The sequence below is a fragment of the Molossus molossus genome, unplaced genomic scaffold (assembly GCF_014108415.1).
Source record: "Molossus molossus isolate mMolMol1 unplaced genomic scaffold, mMolMol1.p scaffold_m16_p_15, whole genome shotgun sequence".
Classification (NCBI taxonomy): Eukaryota; Metazoa; Chordata; class Mammalia; order Chiroptera; family Molossidae; genus Molossus; species Molossus molossus.
In genome coordinates, this window is record NW_023425350.1 from 4,059,818 (window position 1) to 4,080,568 (window position 20,751).

At 48.3% G+C, this 20,751-nt stretch overlaps 1 protein-coding gene across 3 annotated transcripts in view; it reads left to right on the forward strand.

Moving 5' to 3' along the window:
- Positions 1-16,422, forward strand: part of CPSF3 (cleavage and polyadenylation specific factor 3) — a 39,926-nt gene extending 23,504 nt beyond the window's left edge. For 2 of the 3 annotated variants that reach the window (XM_036263029.1, XM_036263030.1), the window contains exons 12-18: positions 1,118-1,226; positions 2,827-2,925; positions 4,256-4,350; positions 6,792-6,879; positions 11,981-12,050; positions 15,025-15,121; positions 16,235-16,422. In XM_036263029.1, coding sequence (XP_036118922.1) covers positions 1,118-1,226; positions 2,827-2,925; positions 4,256-4,350; positions 6,792-6,879; positions 11,981-12,050; positions 15,025-15,121; positions 16,235-16,336 — 660 coding nt within the window. In that variant the 3' untranslated portion in view covers positions 16,337-16,422. Of the gene's footprint in view, positions 1-1,117; positions 1,227-2,826; positions 2,926-4,255; positions 4,351-6,791; positions 6,880-11,796; positions 11,839-11,980; positions 12,053-15,024; positions 15,122-16,234 lie in introns of those variants that run through there. The other variant, XM_036263031.1, reaches the window with a different exon arrangement.
- Positions 16,423-20,751: the final 4,329 nt, after the last annotated feature.

Genomic DNA, 20,751 nt, shown 5'->3' on the forward strand with positions numbered 1-20,751 from the left:
TCAACATGTCTCTCTCACATCAATGTTTCTCTGTCTCCCCCGACTTCCTTCCACTCTCTGTAAAAATCCACGGGGAAAAATATCCTTGGATGAGGATTAACAAACAAAAAAAGAAAAAGAAAATCAGTCTTCTGGCAACAGAGCTCCTTTTCATTAAGTCACCAGGACTTAAGGAGAAAAATAACCCCAAGAAATTCTGTGAAATAGAGCTTTCTCCCATTAGAGAGATAGAACGAACCTTATCGCTGCCTGGTTGCCCTTTGCCCTGACTTAATTGAAGGTAAACAGTGTGAAATGTGCTGTTGTCCTCTTTGAGTTCATTTATTTGTAGTTGAGAAAAGTTATATTTTTAAATGTTGGGTTTCATGTCTGTAAGGTTCTTATTTATATTAGTTTTTGAACAGTCATTATTGTCTTTTCTTAACACACACACACACACACCCCCCCCAGTATATGAGCTTGTCCATAGTCATCCTTATTGACCTCTGTATTCAGAGATGTTGCTCCTGACATTGGTCCGCCGTGGCCTTGTGCTTGGTGTAGTGGGCTCACTCTGGACCAGGTTGGTGGGCAGCGGGGCACGTGCATTTCTGGCTGGCACTTGCTGTCCTCCCCACTGGGGCCATTGAGGCTTTACTTGGTGGCTAAAATTATCAGAACTGAACTGAACCTAGCTGTTTTGTTTTGTTTTTATCCTCACCTGAGGATATTCCTCCATTTATCTTTAGATAGAGTTGGAGGGGGAGAGAGAGAGAAAACCATTAATGTGAGAGACACACTTCGATTGGTTGCCTTCTGTATGACCCTGACCAGGGCCAGGGACCGAGTTGCAACCGAGGTACGTGCCCTTGACCGGAATTGAACCCGAGAGTCTTTGGTCTGAGGGCCGACTAACTCCTGAGCCAGACCGGCCAGGGTGACCCTAGTGCTCTTGATGCCCCGCGACCTCCCCTTCGTTGAGGTAGGCCTGTCCGTAGGCGCGTTACTTTCTGTTCCGTGTTCAAGTTCGTGTGTTCTCATAGTCCAGATGTCTCATGGTCATCATCGTGATTGAGAACCTGAGGCATTTCATTTTATAAGATTCTCTTTGATTCATCTTGTTTTGCGTTTTTTATAGGTCATGGGCTTTTTAGCAGACAAAAAACCGGAACAAGGCCAGCGGGTCTCAGGAATACTTGTTAAACGAAACTTTAATTATCACATACTTTCTCCTTGTGACCTCTCCAGTAAGTACCCTATTAAATGTCAAGTATAATTTGACTTTAGCTTTGAAAGAAAATCTATGGCCCTGGCCGGTTTGGCTCAGCGGTTAGAGCGTTGGCCTGTGGTCCTGAGAGACCCGGGTTCGGTTCCCGCTAAGGGCGCGTACCTCGGTTGCAGTTTGTCCCCGGCCCTGGTAGGTCGTGCGGGTGGAAGCCACTCGATGTGTCCCTTCACATCGATGTTTCTCTCTCTCTCTCTGTTCCTCTCTCTCCCTCCCACTCTATCTGAACAAAAAATGGAAAAATGTCCTTGGGTGAGGATAAAAAAAAAGAAAGAAAGAAAATCTATGAAAACTTTTCTTGTGGCCACATTTTAAATATCAACCAAATAATAAAATAGAAATGGGTGAAAGGTAATAATCCGGTTAGCTTTATGGGGGAAAATAATTTTCCTTGAACTATTGACATTTAAATTCTTGGTGAAATATCTTTTTTCTTAATTGGAGATGTAAGTTTACCTCTAAGACAGTGACGATGCTTGCCAACCCTTGCCAAAGGTGTTTCCTGCCTTTGACAGTGGAGGACAGTCATTTACTTTCTGAAGTACCGTTGGACTCTGCACACAGGCAGTTTGATTTATGTTGCTGGCGGGGCCTTTGTGTTCTGTGCCTGTGGAAATGCTAAGCCATTGTTACCTTTTTCTTTACTTTTTTTTTTTTAGAACGGGAGGGAGGGGAGAAGGAAAGAGGAGAGAGAGAAACATTGATGTGAGAGAGACACATCTGTTGGTTGCCTCCTGCATGCGCCCCGACCAGGGCTAGGGATTGAACCTGCAGCCCAGATATGTGCCCTTGACTGGGAATTGAACCCGAGACCCTTCAGTGTGAGGGCCGAAGTTCTAACCACTGAGCACACAAGCCAGGGCAAGCCACTGTTACTTTTGCGGTCACTGTGGTATTATGTTCAAGTGAGTGACTGCTGTTTTATTTCTATAACACTGATACCTTCTGAGCGCTTAATGAAGGGAGAAGGAGCAGCTGGGCTTAGGTCCGCAGCTGGGCTAGGCCGGCAGCTCCCAGACCATCACATGGTGGGATAGAGCGGCCCTTCACTCAGCCGTTAGCGAGTTCTTACTCCGCCGGGCGTCGTGCTGGGTGCTGCAGGACTACAGATTTCTGGAAAAGCCGTCCCAGCCCTCGGAAAGCTGCCTGATGAGAGAAGCACCCTCGTCCAGCGCCAGTCCCAGTGCTGACCGGTGACGTGAAGTGCGTGGCAGGCGCGAGAGGAGAGGGTGGCCTCGAGGCCTAGGAGAGGCCGTGCCAGTCGGGGGCCTGTGTGCCGGGGCGAAAGGCTTTTAGGAGGTGCCGAGCCCAAGAGACGGCAGAGGGTAGCTGCTCGCTGGCCGGGAGACATTTAGGACCTGCGGGTGCTTTCTCATGGCTGGAGCCTAAACTGGGCTGGGTCAGGGGAGACGGGGGACATGAGGACTGGGACAGACTTGAGCACTTTATAGCTGAAAAAACATGTTCTCGTTGTTTTCTCTTTTCTTTACTCGTAGTGTGTTTGCAAACTGTATTTTATGGGACTGGTGTCTCTTAGAGGTATCTATTCATTTCCTCTTCAGATTACACCGACTTGGCCATGAGCACGGTGAAGCAGACCCAGGCCATCCCATACACCGGTCCTTTTAACTTGCTCTATTACCAGCTACAGAAATTGACAGGTGTGTATCTTTATTGACACTCGCTTCATTGTTTTCTGTTTTTGAGTAAGATAATATATCTAGGAAAGGATATTATTTAATTTTGGTAATTGTCTCAGAATTGCACAAATTTTATTTGTACTTGGTCCTATTATCACATTTAGGTGAAACTTGAAATTTTACTCCTCAGTATTTTTAAATCCTGTTATACCTTTTATCCTCTATCTACTTAAAATTCTAAAAATATGGGTCACCTTTGATCCTTGTATTTAAAATCTACTTTAGTTTACCCAGATTTCATCTATTTAGTTTCTTCTCTCAGTGAAAGTTTTCCTGGCTCCATTAGTACCACTGCATACAGGTCTATAAGGAGTGAAACTGTTCTGTTTCCATGTTAGACCATTCTGGGTCGGGGATTTCGTGTAGTGTCAGTGAGCAGCAGTGACCAAGTCAAGAGTAGACTCTGATGGCAGGAGCACTTCAGATCAGCTGCCTGCCTATTCATATGTTCTTCATCATTCACACTGCGAAGGACCACCGCAAAGTAAACTGGCAAGAAACTCCTCACCTCAGAACCTCACGTTGGAATGGCAGGGCATAGCACAGTAAGTTCAGGGAATGTGTCTGAATTAATCCTTAATTAGAGGTTACTGGGAAAAGCAGCAAAGTAGCATCTTAGACGATGGAATCGCCCTGCAGGAGGACTGACCCTATGGAGACAGAAGGCAGAAGTGAGTGTTCACAGTTGACTAGTCTCACGTCAGATGTTAAGATGCGAGAGGCTGATCTGTTGTACAAACATAGAAGTTCGACAGTCACCAGAGTTTGCTGTTGAAAATAGGAATGTCCAGCCCTGGCCAGTTTGGTTCAGCGGTTAGAACATCGGCCTGCGGTCCCGAGAGACCCGGGTTCGGTTCCCGCTAAGGGCGTGTACCTCGGTTGCAGTTTGTCCCCAGCCCTGGTTGGTCGTGCGGGTGGCAGCCACTCAATGTGTCCCTTTCACGTCGATGTTTCTCTCTCTCTCTCTTCCTCTCTCTCCCTCCCACTCTACCTGAACAAAAAATGGAAAAATGTCCTCAGGTGAGGATAAAAAAAAAAAAAAGAAAATAGGAATGTCCAAGGTGACCCTATCCTGGTTACATGGATTTTTATAATACATGTTGAGATCTTTCAGTTGCTCTGAGCAATTCATATAAAACTTACTTAGCTATTTAAATCTAACTAGGCAAATGAGTTACCAATTTTTTTCATTATGTATTAGCTTTATTTCAGCTGTGTCTATAAACACGAGTAATTATGCATCTGGGAGATTATCAGAAAATCATATACATCTTACAATTCTTTCTTTCAGGTGATGTAGAAGAATTAGAAATTCAAGAAAAGCCTGCTCTGAAAGTGTTCAAAAATATAACTGTGGTACAGGAGCCAGGGATGGTGGTGCTAGAGGTAAGACGAGACCATCACCCAGACGGAGGAACCATTCTAGTTCACACGTGGGGACCAGTGGGGGGATGAAATATAACTGTGACACAGGAGCCAGGGATGGTGGTGTTAGAGGTAAGAGGAGATCGTCACCCAGACGGAGGAACCATTCTAGTTCACACGTGGGGACTAGTGTGGGGGTGAACGCACAGCACAGCATACAGATGATGTATCAGAGACTTGTACACCTGAACCTACATAATTTATTAACCAGTGTCACCCCATTAAATTCAGTTTAAGAAAAGGTTCACATGTAATTGTAGGGAAAATTCGCTTCTTCCCAATCAGGAAAAAAATTATTGGAGAACATCGTTTTCTTTCCAAGATCAGTTTTAAATATAACAGAGCTAGGCATTTTCTGTGTGACATAAACAGTAGCAGCAGATTAGGGTTTGATATTTAGTATGCGTTTGAGTAGCGTCTCTCCTGCGATTAAGCCTGAGCTGATTTTGTGGTATCCCAGGATGTCCTCAGTTATATCAGAAGGTCTTAAAATTCTCGAGATAAAAATCTCATTCTGTTATATTAAAACAAACTTGTCATATAGCACTTCTTAAGAAAGTGGAATTTTTTTTTTTTTATCCTCACCCTAGGACATTTTTTTGTTTTTTGTTCAGATAAAGTGGGAGGGAGAGAGAGAGAGAAACATTGACGTGAAAGGGACACATCGAGTGGCTGCCACCTGCACGACCCAAGCAGGGCTGAGGACAAACTGCAACCGAGGTACATGCCCTTAGTGGGAACTGAACCCAGTTGTCTCTGGACCGCAGGCCAACACTCTAACTGCTGAGCCAAACGGGCCAGGGCAAGAAAGTGGAATTTTGAAGACTCAAATAAGCAACATTAATATGACCCAAATCCACAAAGACAAGAAATCATTAATTTAGGTAAATGTTCCCGTTGGTAGAATTTTTAATTCCTACTGGTGGAATCTGGAACACAGACTCCAAATGAAGTTAACGGTTGATTTTGATAGGTTGGCATCTGTTAGGTGAAAAGAAGGACTTTTCAAAATGAATCCTGGAACTGAATGATCCAAGGAGGCACCTTGTCTGTTTCTCTGCCTCAGGGTTGTAGGTAAATTGTATGCAAATTTTTCAGCTAAAAGGTTTATGCATATTATTTTAAAATAAAAGATATGTCAGCTCTGGTCCCACTGCAGTTTTGGTTTTTTTTTGTTGTTGTTGTTTTTTTTAGAGAAAAGGGAAGGGAGAGGGAGAGAGAGATAGAAACATCCATAAGAGAGAACACTGATTGGCCGCCTCCTGCATGTCCCACACTGGGGATCAGGCCCACAACCTGGATATGTGCCCTGACCGGGAATCTAACCAGCGACTTCTTGGTGCATGGGTCGACACTCAACCACTGAGCCACACCAGACGGGCCCCACTGCAGTTTTATGGTTTAAATCTAAAATTGATTCATAAGGCTAAAAATAACTGAAGAAAGTATCAAAAGGAACAGTTATTTATTGAGCACCTGCTGTTTGGCAGGTAACCTGAAGTTACCTACAGTAATGTATAAAATATCAATATCTGAGAGAGGAAAAGTTATTAGAGATATTGATTGAACATGTCGAAGATCTTAGAGAAAGTCTTCCAATTCCTTCTGTTGCTTGTAGAAATAGAATAAAAACTAGGGAGGGGCCCTGGCCGGTTTGGCTCAGTGGTTGGAGGGTTGGAGCGTTGGCCTGCGGACCAGAGAGTCCCGGGTTCGGTTCCCACTGAGGGCACGTATGTTGGTTGCAGTTCGTCCCCAGCCCTGGTTGGGGTCATGTGGGTGGCGGCTGGTCGATGTGTCTCTCTCACATCGATGTTTCTCTCTCTTCTTCCTCCCTCTCTCCCTCCCACTCTATCTGAAGATAAATGCAAAAATGTCCTCAGGTGAGGACAAAAAAAGAAAGAAAAACTAGGGAGGGTACTCGGTCCTGAAATGAGTCACAAAACTTGCTTGGAGCACTGGGCACGTGAAAGAGTGTCAAGGGTCCGATGAGAAACAAAAGGAAATGTTTTGAAATACACTTTATCATTCTGTTTGCGCTACTAAAACACAGTGGTCAGGAATGAGAGTTGGAATCCCAGGACCAGCAATCACTGCCTGTGTTATCTTGAGCAGGTTACTCTTAGGAGTCCGTTTCCTCCTCTAAAATGAAGAAGTTATGATAATTGAATGACATCGTGCATACAAAAAACATTAGCCACAAAGGAAGTGCTCACTCACTTTTCTGTTATTAAAGGTAAATTAGAGAAGTCCGGCATCATTAATTAATTTCAATAAACAGAGTTCACTTCAGTGGAAATGCTAGAAACTAGTCCCACGTGTACCCATGGATGGGCGGGTAACAGTCTCAGCATCTGTGGCTGCCCACTTGTCGTGTCTCCCTAATTCTTCTTTGTGCTTTACAGTGGCTAGCAAACCCCTCCAATGATATGTATGCGGACACCGTGACAACCGTGATTCTCGAAGTTCAGTCAAACCCGAAAATAAGGAAAGGTACCGAATTATCTCGTTTGTTTGCTACACATTTCATTTTTATCAGTTACTTCTTCCGCTTCTCCCATAGCTCTTCTAACTAGAAAGCAGAAAGTAGAATTCTAAGGCACTTGAAATCTGAGTTTCCTCCCCATCAAGACACTGAGCATGTGCGTAAGAGTGCACACTGCTGATGCCCCGCCTACTTTCGTCCTGGTCTTTGTTGGTGCTGTGGGATCTGGTTGCCTTTGACGTTGAGATAGAATCTCTTAGTAGCAGCTCCTTTAAAGGCAATTTAATCAGAAGTTTCACAGTATTACTGTTGTTAGCCAGCATGCCGAACAGGAAAATACACTACTGTGTTCATGTTTAATAAAAGCTTGTTTACTAGAATGGAACCTCCCTGTGGTTTACTAAGGAGCATTTTTCAGCCAGAGAGAACACAGTGAAAACGTAACACAGTGAAAACGTTTCTTGCTACAGCTTCCCAGTGGGCTTCACTCTGTGCATAGTCCGGCGTGATGCTCATCTGGAGGTGCGTGTCACTGGCACGGGAGGTAGCCCGTCCTGCGCCGCGGCAAGAGCTCACTGTGACGCGTTCGTGGAGGCCTCCCAGCCCCTGGCCTTCACGTGGCAGCGGGTCTTGTTCTCTGAAGAGTACTTCTCTTTCTAAAAATTAAAAAGATTAGCAAGTAGGTAGTTCTTTGATGTCGGGAGAGAAAGAAGTTTAGCTGACTACTTCATGGTCCGTCCTCTTGTGAGAGGCCCTGTATTATGAGACAAATACCTAAACAAATCTTAATTATTTGAGTTACTGGTAATTATTTGAATTTGTTTTGAGTAGTAGTTGTAAAAATTATAATTAGGGCCCGGCCTGTGTGGCTCAGTGGTTGAACATCGACCCTGCACCAGGAGGTCGCCGGTTTGATTCCTTGTCGGGGCACATGCCCAGGTTGTGGGCCAGATCTCCAGGGGCATGCAGGAGGCGGCCAGTCGATGTTCTCTCTCATCGATGTTTCTAACTCTCTCCTTCTCCCTTCCTCTCTCTCTCTAAAATCAATAAAGAAAAATAAATTATAATTAGGGCACCATTTGATCATTTATTTTAGTTGAATTACCTAGCGGGTAACAGATACCTACCTGTGTGCGTGGGGCCCTGAAGTTCAGCCACAGAACTTCCTGCCTCGGGTTGTCCCACGATGTGCGATGTGTGTCAGCATCCCTGCCCTGACGCAGGTACATTTGTGACAGACCGTTTTAAAGGTAGTTGTCCGCTTGCTCTTATCATTTTACATTTTTCTCAGGAGATAAAAATATAAAGGACAAAGTGCAAGGTCATATGACCTTTACAAAGGTTCTAACTAATTCAGTGGTGCAAAGGTTAGGATCAGTGAATCCAGAGACAAGAGTTAGAACAGGAAGGAAAGGTTAAGCCGAGTTAGAACAGGAAGGAAGGGTTAAGCCGAGTTTGTTTGTGTTTTTTCAGTCCTCACCCAAGGACATTTTTGCATTTATCTTCAAATAGAGTGGGAGGGAAAGAGAGAGAGAAACATCAACGCAAGAGAGACACATCGAGTGGTTGCCGCTCACACAGCCCCAACCGGGGCCGGGGACAAACTGCAACCGAGGTACGCGCTCTTAGCGGGAATCGAACCCAGGACTCTCCAGTCCGCAGGCCGATGCTCTAACCGCTGAGCCAAACCGGCCAGGGCTAAGTGGAGTTTTAAGTGGGCAAGTCTCTGAGCACACAGCAACTTTGTAGCTTAGATTTGTTCCTTTTAAATCAAACACTCCTGAATTGAGTTGTGTTTTATCCTCCAAGGTTGCTTTCTGTCCATTATATTCTGATAACCCTTTTGTAAAATGAAGTCTGTTCTGTGATCTAATGGTAATATTTTTGTCAGATATCTGTATACTTGTCTGCAAAATGAAATTTCTTTGTAAAAATGGCATTTTTCTAGGCCAGGTAGGTGTTGGTAGTCTCCCGTTCAGTGTCTGGGCCCCTCTAAGCTTTGCTCCTTGCCTGAGGGCAGAGGAGGGATCCGGAGCGTGATGCCATGAGGCTGTTGACCCCTTGTGGAGGGTATCATCTGCTGTTCTGATGGGGGCGCCACCTAGTGACTGTTTAGAAAAACAAAAAGGGGCTGTGGTTTAACAAATAACCACCAAATACTTTTTTTTTTAATCCTCACCCAAGCATATTTTTCCATCTAGCCTCAGACAGAGTGCGAGGGAGAGAAAGGGAAAGAGAGAGAAACATCGACTTGAGAGGGACACATCGATTGGTTGCCTCCCGCACGACCCCGATCTGGGCCAGGGATGAACCTGCAACCGAGGTGCATGCCCTTGGCCGGCTCGAACCTGAGACTCATTGGTCTGCAGGCTGACACTCTACCACTGAGCCAAAATAGGCAGGGCTAACCATCAAATACTTACCGTCTTGTTTAGGAAGGAATACATGAGCCGCGTTGATTGATTTGTCTTCATCTTGGGCACTGATCGCTCTTTGTCCTGTGGTCCGGACTGGAAATGTCTGTACTCCGATCTGTAATCGTCACACGCTGGTGTCCATCGTACTCCAGTGATGACAGAGTGTTTCCTCGTGAGGCCGGGCTCTGGGCATTCCAGCGGGCTGTGGGTGCGTCAGAGTAGGCTCCTCCCATGGGCCGATGGTGTCAGAGCAGCTGTGCCCTCTGCCCCCAGTTCTCACCCACTGTGTGGTGGATCGAGGACAAGATTTCATATTCTTCTGGAGCAGTGAGTTGCTTCTGTATTTTCATTTAGCGTTCACTCAACAGCTGTTTACTGAGCGTCTGCTGTTGGGCAGGTGTTACTCCAGAGCGGTGGTTCTCAACCTTCCTGATGCCGCGACCCTTTAATACAGTTCATGTTGTGGTGACCCCCAACCATAAAATTATTTTTGTTGCTACTTCATAACTGTAATTTTGCTACTGTTAAGAACCGCCATCGGAAATACGTGTTTTCTGATGGTTTTAGGCGACCCCTGTGAAAGGATCGTTCAACCCCCCCAAAGGGTCGCGACCCACAGGTTGAGAACTGCTGCTCTAGACGCTTAGGAGGCCTCAGTGAACAGAGCAGATGCTGTCCTCAGGGAGTCAAACTGCCGAGAGCCAGGGCCGATCGTGTGGGGCCTGGTGGCCCTTTAAGGACTCTGGACTCGTAGTCTGAGTGAAATGGCTGCTGCAGGGTTTTTAAGGGCTCCGGGTGCTTGTTGAGAGTAGCCGGGTAGGACAGCCAGTACAAGCACTGAGGCTCCAGTTGGGAGCCTTTCAGCCATCCAGGTGCGAGGTGGCACCTGGGCTCGGAAGGAGGGTGGAGGTAGCAGAGACTAGCTGGGTCCCGGCGATATTCTGAAGGTAAAGCCAGCGGTATTTCCGGAAGGACTGGGCACAGGGTGTGAGGCAGAAAACAGCAAGATGGATTTGAAAGGGGTAAGATCCGAGGGTGTTTGTGAGCCCCTTGCATGGAGAGCTGTCGCCCTGGGACTAAGTGACAGGGCTTCAGTGAGCAGGGCTGGCTCCTCGGGAGACGAAAGGTGTCCCTCTGTGCTGCACGCGGGGAAGCTGAGGGTGCTCATTCCACAGTCTCCTGACCTCACTGATCGGCACAATGCCAGCAGAGCTGGTAGTTTGACATCTGAGAGCAGTCAGCAGCGTGGCAGAGCCACATGGAGCCCTGCACCTGAAAATAAAGCTTTATTGACACAGCCGTGCCCGCGTGTTTGCATATCGGGGGGGGGGGGGGGGTGCCTGCCGCACAGGCCATCTGGTCCACCGGCCTGAAACAGGAGCTGCCATTTGTAGGAGGGGTTTGCCGACTGTTCCAGCAGCACCTGCTGTGAACAGTGATTCTGTGACAGCATTTCATTCCTGTTGTTCCCTTAGCGAGCCGGCCCTTCCTTCCAGATTCTGGAAACTGCCTGTGTGTCCCCAGCTTCAGTAGTGCCCCCCCCAGCCTCACGAAGGACATGCAGGAAAGCTGTATGTTTTCGGAATGTCCTGTTATGGTCTTGTCCCTGTGTTCTTCTATTTTACACACTCCTGTCCTCGCACGTCTGTGGCCTGTTTTGACACACAGACCTACTAACTGTGTGATCGCATATTTAGTGTAATCTCAGGTATCTGAGGAGTTTGCTAAGTATGCAAACATGTATGTGGACACATACACTGTGGAAAGCGTCTTTTAATATATGGTCTTATAGTGTAGATATTTTTCAATAATATACTTTATGAGTGTTTTTATATGTTAATTGCTTATTTAATACTTAATATGGTTAATTATAATTAAAGTATAATGGTTTTATTAAATAGCTTTCTTGGCTGGCATCTGGTTAGTTGTATATTCAATTAAAACTGGAGTTAAAAACAATTAGGGAAATTGATCAGAATTACAGAATAATTTAGGATAGACCGCATTTTGTTTATCCATTCAATAGGTGATGGACATTTGGGTTGTTTCTACCATTCGGTGACTGTAAAAACTACTGCTGTAAGCATTCTTGTCCAGGTTTTTGTGTAAAGACATAAGTTTTTATTCCTCTTGGATCAGGACTGAGGAGTAGAGTTACTGGATCGTATGCCAACTCTGTGATTAATTTTTGGAGGAACTGCCAGACAGCTGATTCTGTACTGGCTTGCTGCCGGTGACGGGCCGGGAGGAACTTGGTGACGGGCTGGGGCATGCTGGAACTCCAGACCAGGTGGGCTCGTCTTCCTAGTCTGCCAGATGACTTTGTGTGCAGGGGAGCTCAGTCATCTAACTAGCAAGTGATGTTAAATACTAATATTATGACAACAGTTATAGTTGTATTACATAATAGAATGTTGGATTTACATAAAGGTTTAGATAAAACAAAAGACTGCAGAGATTGTGAAATCATTTCACTCGCAAGTGTCATTTCTGTGGTTCTTTCACAAGGACATGAAATAAAGTGATGAAGATATCAGCTTGCCTCGGCAGGTAGGTGATACATATATGTTTGTCCCTTGAAGGATTCCGTACTTAATCGCTTTGCCTTCCCAGTAACTGTGTTCTGATTATTGATTTGGAAATTATTCCAAATGGAATTTGGAAACTGAACTTTGTTGCTTCTTTCTTCCAGGTGCAGTACAGAAGGTCTCCAAGAAATTAGAAGTGCACGTTTACAGCCAGAGGCTGGAGATCATGCTCCAGTAAGTGCTGCTCATGGTTTGCAGGCGGAGGCGGAGGCCGTGGGCTCCGTCCTGGGGCCTGGGATGTCACTGAAGTGCTTTGAACCACCTCCTTCCCGCTGAACAGTCGGGCTAGTTCCCCGTGTTACCCACTTGGTTAGCCGTTTCCCTGTGAAACACGCTGACCATGGGAATCTCTGATGCTCATTGAACAAATGACTGCTTCTGTTTTTAAATTGCAAGTTATGCCTGACCAGTTTGGCCTGGCGGTTGGAGCAGCGGCCTATGGTCCAGAGAGACCCGGGTTCGGTTCCCGCTAAGGGCAGGTACCTCGGTTGCAGTTTGTCCCTGGCCCTGGTTGGGTCATGCGGGTGGCAGCCACCCGATGTGTCCCTTTCACATCGATGTTTCTCTCTCTCTCTCTCTCTCTTTCCCACTCTATCTGAACAAAAAATGGAAAAATGTCCTCGGGTGAGGATTAAAAAAAAAATTGCAAGTTATTTCACTAGACCTTGTAACAAAAAATGGTGTTCTGCAGGATTGAGGTTTATGTTATCATTTCTGTTCCTTCCTTTTCCCAAAATCTCACACTGATAATCTGGTTTTTTGTTAATTCTCACTCAAGGATATTTTTTCCATTGATTTTTAGAGAGAGTGGAAGGAGGGAGGGGGAGAGAGAGAAACATCAATGTGAGACAGACACGTTGATTGCTTGCCTCCTGCACAACCCCAACTGGGGCTGGGATTGAACCTGTGACCCTTTGGTGCTCAGGCTGATGCTCTAGCACTGGCCAGGGCCACACTGAAGTCTTTTAAAGCAGCCATATAGCGACTTAAAAAGTGGAATATAGGCTTTAAATGGTGATTTTGCTCACAGAAGCCGTCACACATGTTCAGTGAAGTTGTTGGTGTTGTCCTTTTGATTTTCAAAGTATCCCTGTCTTACCGCCTGGCAGCCGGCCGACGGTGCAGGAGTGGTGAGCTCCTTGGCCATTAGAAGGGCAGCAGTTGGCGCCAGCCCCGCCCCAGGTCTGCTAATCCTGCAGAGGCTCTCCTCCTCGGCCTGGGCCTGGCCTCTCAGCCTTGGAGTCTCCGTGTCTTAACCCTGTTAGGGCGGCCTGTGGACAGTCAGCCGGGGCTGCGGGGTCTCCCAGGAGGGAACACCAGCATGCGCACACACTCACCGTTCATTTCAAGGGGTTGGTCACTCCTGTCCCTCAAAGCCGCTTTTGAGACCCAGGTTAAAAAGCCCTTTCGTAGATGACGGGTGCCGTGCGCGCTCGTGTCTGTCGGGGGCGGTAACCACAGCAGCTCTGACGTGGGCAGCTCTCCTCCCAGAGGCTCTCCAGCAGTGGACAGGCCTGGGTCTGGCTCCCGGAGAGCTAGGCTGTCCCCGGCGGTGTCGGCGGGAGGACACGCAGCCGCAGCTCTCCAGCAGTGGACAGGCCTGGGTCTGGTTCCCCGAGAGCTGAGCTGTCCCCGGCGGTGTCGGCGGGAGGACACGCAGCCGCAGCTCTCCAGCAGTGGACAGGCCTGGGTCTGGCTCCCGGAGAGCTAGGCTGTCCCCGGCGGTGTCGGCGGGAGGACACGCAGCCGCAGCTCTTCCTTGAAGCCAGCTGAAGCAGTCTGCAAGGTTCCGGCCCTCCCACCCCGACCCTCTCCCCAGCTTACTTCTGCTCCCCATCCCCCAACACACACATACTCTTCCACTAACACACCTGAAGTGTTAGAAACAGGAAGGTGAGTCAGGACCCCAGGCTCACGTCACCTCGTGAAAGGGAGGAGCCGGTGTATTTAAACTTCCACGTCTAAACGCAGCGTATCACTCCGGGTGTTTAAATCCATGGGGTTCTGTGGGAGTAAATATACTGGTCTTACATAAATCACCAGTTGATCACTTGAAATCAAAGCCTTTTTTCTCTCCTTTTGAAGATATTTCTGTAGTTAAAAGGATAGTATTTTCCCTTAGCGCTCCAGTTACCCAGCCAAGTTTATTCAGATTAACATTTAACATTAACTGTCTGAAAGGTCGAGCAGCTGATGGCCCTCTCCCCTCCCAGTTGAACATCTTGTCACCAGTGCTAACTAGGGCTGGCCAGTCTCTGGATTTTTTAGATTTGCTAACTTTCTTCACCTAATCCACCTGCTGGTTGGACTGCTGTTTGCAAATGCCTGTAGCACGTGGGAACGAAAGTGGGAACGAATGACTACACGTAGCTCCGCGGGGGCAGAGGCCGTGTTAGCACAGCCTGCACCTCGGAGATGCGCGTACAGAGCCCAGCTGGAAGGAGGCCCTTGGAGTTGATCGCAAGGACAGGCGGTAGTGGACTTGGAGCCGTCTCAGCCGAGATGCCTGGGTTTGCAGCCCAGCCCCACCGCTTCCCAGCCGTGGGATCCTCACCAGGGTCACGCAGCTTGAGGTGTGCATCTTGGGTGCCTAGCACAGTGCCTGCTGAATGCAGCATTCTTAGTAAATGGTCGCTATCTGTTTTACCTGTTTTATTTATTTATTTATTTATTTATTTATTTATTTATTTTTTATCCTCACCCAAGGACATTTTTTTTTTGTTTTTTGTTCAGATAGAGTGGGAGGGAGAGGGAGAGAGAGAGAGAGAGAGAGAGAGAGAGAGAGAGAGAGAGAAACATCGATGTGAAAGGGACACGTCAAGTGGTTGCCACCCGCACGACCCAACCAGGGCCGGGGACAAACTGCAACCGAGGTACATGCCCTTAGCGGGAACCAAACCTGGGTCTCTCTGGACCGCAGGCTGACGCTCTAACCGCTGAGCCAAACCGGCCAGGGCTGTTTTACCTGTTTTATAATATTAATAAAATATATGAAGGTAAATAAAAAGTATGTCTTAGGATTATAGAGAGAAGCATTCTACTTCAAAACTAGGGCCTAGCTTCAGTTTTATTTTCCCCAAATATACAAAACTACTCCACATATTTACAAATGCATTCCCCCTAATATGGCATCTCTGTTTATCTTAAGGGACATCTTTGGAGAAGACTGTGTGAGTGTGAAAGATGGTTCTATTCTTAGTGTCACGGTGGATGGCAAAACTGCTAATGTAAACCTGGAGACACGGGTATGTGGCTGTCCCTGCATTTCAGGACCTTCTGCAAATAAAGTGAAGGCAAAAATAATCTATGATCCTACACCTAGCAAAATATTTTTGCATTTTGGCATTTCCTTCCAGTTTCTTCCTGTTTTCTTTGTTTATGAGTTGTATTTATATTATACAAGGGTGGGCAAAAGTAGGTTTATAGTTGTGAGTACATGAAATAGAATTTATTCTTATATTAGTATTTATTAATTATTATTTTCCACATGTTGAGTAGATGAGTGGATGACCACATCCATTGCTTACTAATCTGTGTTGCATAGACTGGATCACAGTATGGCTTTGGAATAAATATAGTTCACTAGACTTTTCGTTCATTTCATTTTTCCAAAATCAATCTCTAATTAGACCCAGTAATTAGACCCAGTCATTGCGGTGTCAGGAGTCACCCAGTGTCCACACTCATGCCCACAAGTGTGCAGTGCAGGGACCTGAGTGTGCAAAGCTGTGGGGCCTCTCCCTCTAGGAGATGAGTACTCTGGAAGAGTGTTAGTTCGATGAGTACTCTGGAAGAGTATTAGTTCCTCTCCCATATAGTAACGTCTGGGCCTCCCCCTCTAGGAGATGAGTGCTCTGGAAGAGTATTAGTTCATCTCCCATATAGTAACGTCTGTGCTTTCACCTGCAGGCTGCGGGGCCTCCCCCTCTAGGAGATGAGTGCTCTGGAAGAGTGTTAGTTCCTCTCCCATATAGTAACGTCTGTGCTTTCACCTGCAGGCTGCGGGGCCTCCCCCTCTAGGAGATGAGTGCTCTGGAAGAGTGTTAGTTCGATGAGTACTCTGGAAGAGTGTTAGTTCCTCTCCCATATAGTAACGTCTGTGCTTTCACCTGCAGGCTGTAGGGCCTCCTCCTCTAGGAGATGAGTGCTCTGGAAGAGTGTTAGTTCATCTCCCATATAGTAACGTCTGGGCCTCCCCCTCTAGGAGATGAGTGCTCTGGAAGAGTATTAGTTCATCTCCCATATAGTAACGTCTGTGCTTTCACCTGCAGGCTGCGGGGCCTCTCCCTCTAGGAGATGAGTGTTCTGGAAGAGTTAGTTCATCTCCCATATAGTAACATCTGTGCTTTCACCTGCAGGCTGTGGAGTGTGAGGAAGGGAGTGAAGACGACGAGTCTCTCCGGGAAATGGTGGAACTGGCTGCACAGAGACTGTACGAGGCCCTTACGCCAGTTCACTGAGAACCTTGTGTCTGGATATGCTGGAACGTTTTTGTAATGCTTGAATTTACTTCTTTACCGGAAGGGAAATACATTCATTTCTTGGGTAGCCTACTTATTTTGGACGTCCAGTGGTTTGTATTCCAACAGCTTGCATACCAGTAAATTATCAACTATGTTTGTCCATTACTTCAGAACTGCTGAGTAAACTGTTACTTTAGAATTTATTGATTCCACTTCTAGGCACGTGTGCAGCTCCCAATAAAACTTTAAATATCTGCTCATAGCACCCTGGCCAGGTGGCTCATAGCACCCACTAGTTGGAGCACAGTTCCTGATCAGGGCACATGCCCAGGTTGTGGGTTCAGTCCCCAGTCGGGGAATGTACAGGAGGCAGCCTGATTGATGTTTCCCTCTCTTTCTCCCCCTACCTCCCCTGTCAGTCTCTAAAAGTCAATAAAAACATATACTTGGGTGAAGATTTTATATACATGTATACATATAAAATACTTTTTAAGAAAATACACAGTAACTTGTATTTTCATATCCATATTCTAAATTTGAATAATTTGAGATCACATAAAACTTTTAAGCCCCTTTTCTGTCTCTTCCCTTCTAATACTCTTGCCAAGTTCCTTAATTTCTACATTTGTAAAATTATGACTTTTGGCATCCAATATTTTCTTTGTTTAATAGCTTACATATTCAATTCAGAGATACAAAGAATATAATTTTTATGGCTCAAGTTTAAGAGTATACAGGTGTCAGTTGTTGAATTGTTTTATATATAAATTAATTAACAGTCCAGCTTCCTGAAGTACATGTAATTCAGACTTGCAAATAACAACACAGGTGTGTTTGGAGCTGTTGCCAAGGGAGCAGGTCACCCCTGCTAGAGGCTACTTGGCATCTACATCAACGAAAAGGTCTGATTGTTACCTCTGCAGAGGGAGAGGGCCTGTGCATGAGCAAGCTCCTCCCCTCACAGCCTAACAGAATAGGTGTGTACACTCACCGTCTAGCTAAAGACAGCTATCCAGCCACTAAATTCCATCCGCACTGTTTAGCCTACCTTGCTTCACCTCTGGGTGACTTATATCCTATAACCATTGACCACACCTTCCCTGCAATTTGATGACAAACTTCAGTTCGTAAATCTGACTTTTTTACGTGACATGAAATACATTTATTCCTGTAATGTAGCCTACTTCTTTTGTCTTGGCCCAAATTAAAGGTCTAGGGGTCGTGTAAGATTTTTTAAATTCATTATAACTTTTTGAAACTTTTTTTTTTTTAATCCTCACCTGAGGACATTTTTGCATTTATCTTCAGATAGAGCAGGAGGGAGAGAGGGAGAGAGAGAGAGAGAGAGAGAAACATCAATGTGAGAGACACACATCCGAGTGGCTGCCACCCATACAACCCCAACCAGGGCTGGGGACAAACTGCAACCGAGGTACATGCCCTTAGTGGGAACCAAACTTGTGACTCTGGACTGTGGGCCAACACTCTAACCACTGAGCAAACCGGCCAGGGCTTCAAACATTTTTAAGCTACCAAAAATATACTTGTAATATCTTTTTGTTTTGTTTTTTTTTTTTAATTCTTACTTTGAGGATACTTTCTATTTATCATCAGATAGAGTGGGAGGGAAAAAAGGAGAAAGAGAGAGACACAGAGAAACATCAGTGTGATAGACCCACATCTACTGGTTGCCTCCCACATGACCTGACCATGAACCGCAACCCAGGTGTTTGCCTTTGGCCGGAATCAAACCTGTGACTCATTGGGTCCACAGGCTGATGCTCTAACCACTGAGCAAAAGTGGCCAGGGCTTCACCTATAATATCTTAATACAGAATATATACAGCAAAAAGGGAATGTGTCCTTCCCCTCCCCCTCTCCGAGGTCACCAATCTGCGGTAAGGATTCTAATTTGCTCTTGAATCTGCCCATCTTCCCCCCAGGGCAGCTCTTTGAGTCCAAGTCATTGTCTTCCTCCTGCTTCCTGCCACATACAGAAGCAAACCTTGGAGACATTGTGGGTTCAGTCCCAGACCACCTCATTCAACTATTGTAATCTTTTTGCTGGTTGGAGGGTTTTGCCTTCAGTTTGTAAAATATGCAACGTCTGTGCAGCGCAATAAAACGAAGTCTGCTTGTAGTTGGTTTCTAAAATGCAAACCTCTCCTGCTGAAATCCAGGCTTCGTGGTAATTAGGATGGAGTCCAAACACCTGAGCCTGGCCTACCGGGTTCTCAACCTTGGCTGCACAATGGAGTCACCTGGGGAGCATTACACACGCCCACGTTACCATCAGGTGTTTGGTTTGGGGTGAGGGTCCCCTAGCAGCACGCTTTTAAAGCTCCCCACGTGATTCTAGTTGAAGCCAAAGAACTACCAGCCTAAAAATTGGGTCACTCTCTGCCAGACACCCCACTTCCAAGCCACACGAAAGGTATGCCGGCCTTTCTACCATGCACTGCTGCCCTGGCCCTTCTGGTTTTCACCTGAAACGCAGTTATTTCAAGATACACCTCTGGCTTGTTTTCATGACCATCACACTTGTGGTTGAGGTGACACGGACTTTGAACAAATGAGTCAGGCTTCTCTGACTAGGGCCCCACCTTGAGCCCTCTCCTTGGCCCCTAGTCCAGTTTTAGCAAAAAGCCTATGAAGTCGGTTTAGAAACCACCCTTGGTCTGATCATGCTGGGTCTCTGCTCAAATTCTTCGTCCCCCACCCTCCGTATCTTGTCTACTGGCCCACCTTCAACAAAAATCCTGCTGAGTAAGTTCAGTGAACTTTCCCTACCTTAGTAAGTCTGCACCCACCTGCCCCCTCCCCGCTCCTTGGTATGAATCCCCACTTTGCTGTACTCAGAGTTGAGCTTAATCCGGCTGCCCTAGGCAAGACCCCATGGCAGTGTCCTCGGAGTCGGCTGCCCTACCGTCTAGCAAATGTCGAGTAAATTGTTTTCTAAGAGGTCAAAACCTTCCATAAACGGTCGCGTTTAACAAGGGATGGTTGTGGGCGGACGAATCCCGCGGTGACTCCAAAGCCAATAACCAGCCGATAGGAGCTGATGGAAGGAAGATCCAGTTTATTCAAGAGGCAGCAGCCCGAGAAGGTGGACTCTGGTCACGAAGACCATCTTAACGTCACAGCGCAGGCAGGGACTTCAGGAGCGGGAGCGGGCAGGCAGAACCAAGCCGGAAGGGGGCGCCCTCGCTGGAGGGTGCTGGGTGCGAGTCGGCGAGTCTGCTCTGAAAGCCACCTGGGAGCGGGCCAACGGCCCGGTTTTCCTCCGTCAAGGCGAGCCGGTCTCCGGGAGCCAGAGGCCTGCAGGCTGGGGTCCGCTTCCTTGGAGACTAGCCCTGGGACCTTGGCGCCAACAGGCTGCTCATCCGTGGCCCCCGTGGCCGCGCCGGTCATCACGCACAGAAACAAGGATAAAGCTTGGCGGCGAGGGCCGCACGGTCCTTCCTGCCCGTGCCCTCCACCCGGCGTCGGGGGTGCGGCCTCTGACGGCGCCAAACCGCCCTCGTCTCGGCGTTGTCGCTGGGAACGGACCGGCGACACCGGCCAGAGGCAGGCAGGTGCGCGGCTCGGGCGGCCCTCCGTCCCGGTCTCGTGTCTCCGGGGGGCGGGGGGCTCCGCGAGGGCATCGTCGCTGCCGCGCCTGACGACTCGGGAAGAGTCGAGCTTTAGTAAACGCGCAAAACGTGAGCTTTCCTAGAGGCAACTGGGAACATGGCCGGTGGCCGCCAAAGGAGCCCTGCTCCAGGAGCCCCGGGACGTACCGGTGCCCCGACTGGAAGGGGATGCAGGACGCGAGACGAGGACGTCGGACTGCGCAGGCGCCTCACCCCGTGCCGCTCGTCCCGCCCCCGGCCGCTCGCCTCACCCAGTGCCGTTCGCCCCGCCCCCGGCCGCTCACCCCGCCCCGGCCGCTCGCCTCACCCCGTGCCGTTCGCCCCGCCCCCGGCCGTTCACCACGCCCCCGGCCGCTCGCCCCGCCCCGGCCGTTCGCCCCGCCCCCAGCCGCTCACCTCACTCAGTGCCGTTCGCCCCGCCCCCGGCCGCTCACCCCGCCCCGGCCGCTCGCCTCACCCCGTGCCGTTCGCCCCGCCCCCGGCCGCTCGCCCCGCCCCGGCCGTTCGCCCCGCCCCCGGCCGCTCGCCTCACTCAGTGCCGTTCGCCCCGCCCCCGGCCGCTCGCCTCACCCAGTGCCGCTCGCCCCGCCCCCGGCCGCTCACCTCACTCAGTGCCGTTCGCCCCGCCCCCGGCCGCTCGCCTCACTCAGTGCCGTTCGCCCCGCCCCCGGCCGCTCGCCTCACCCAGTGCCGCTCGCCCCGCCCCCGGCCGCTCGCCCCGCCCCGTGCCGCTCGCCCCGCCCCCGGCCGGCCGCTCGCCCCGCCCGGACATCCGGCCGA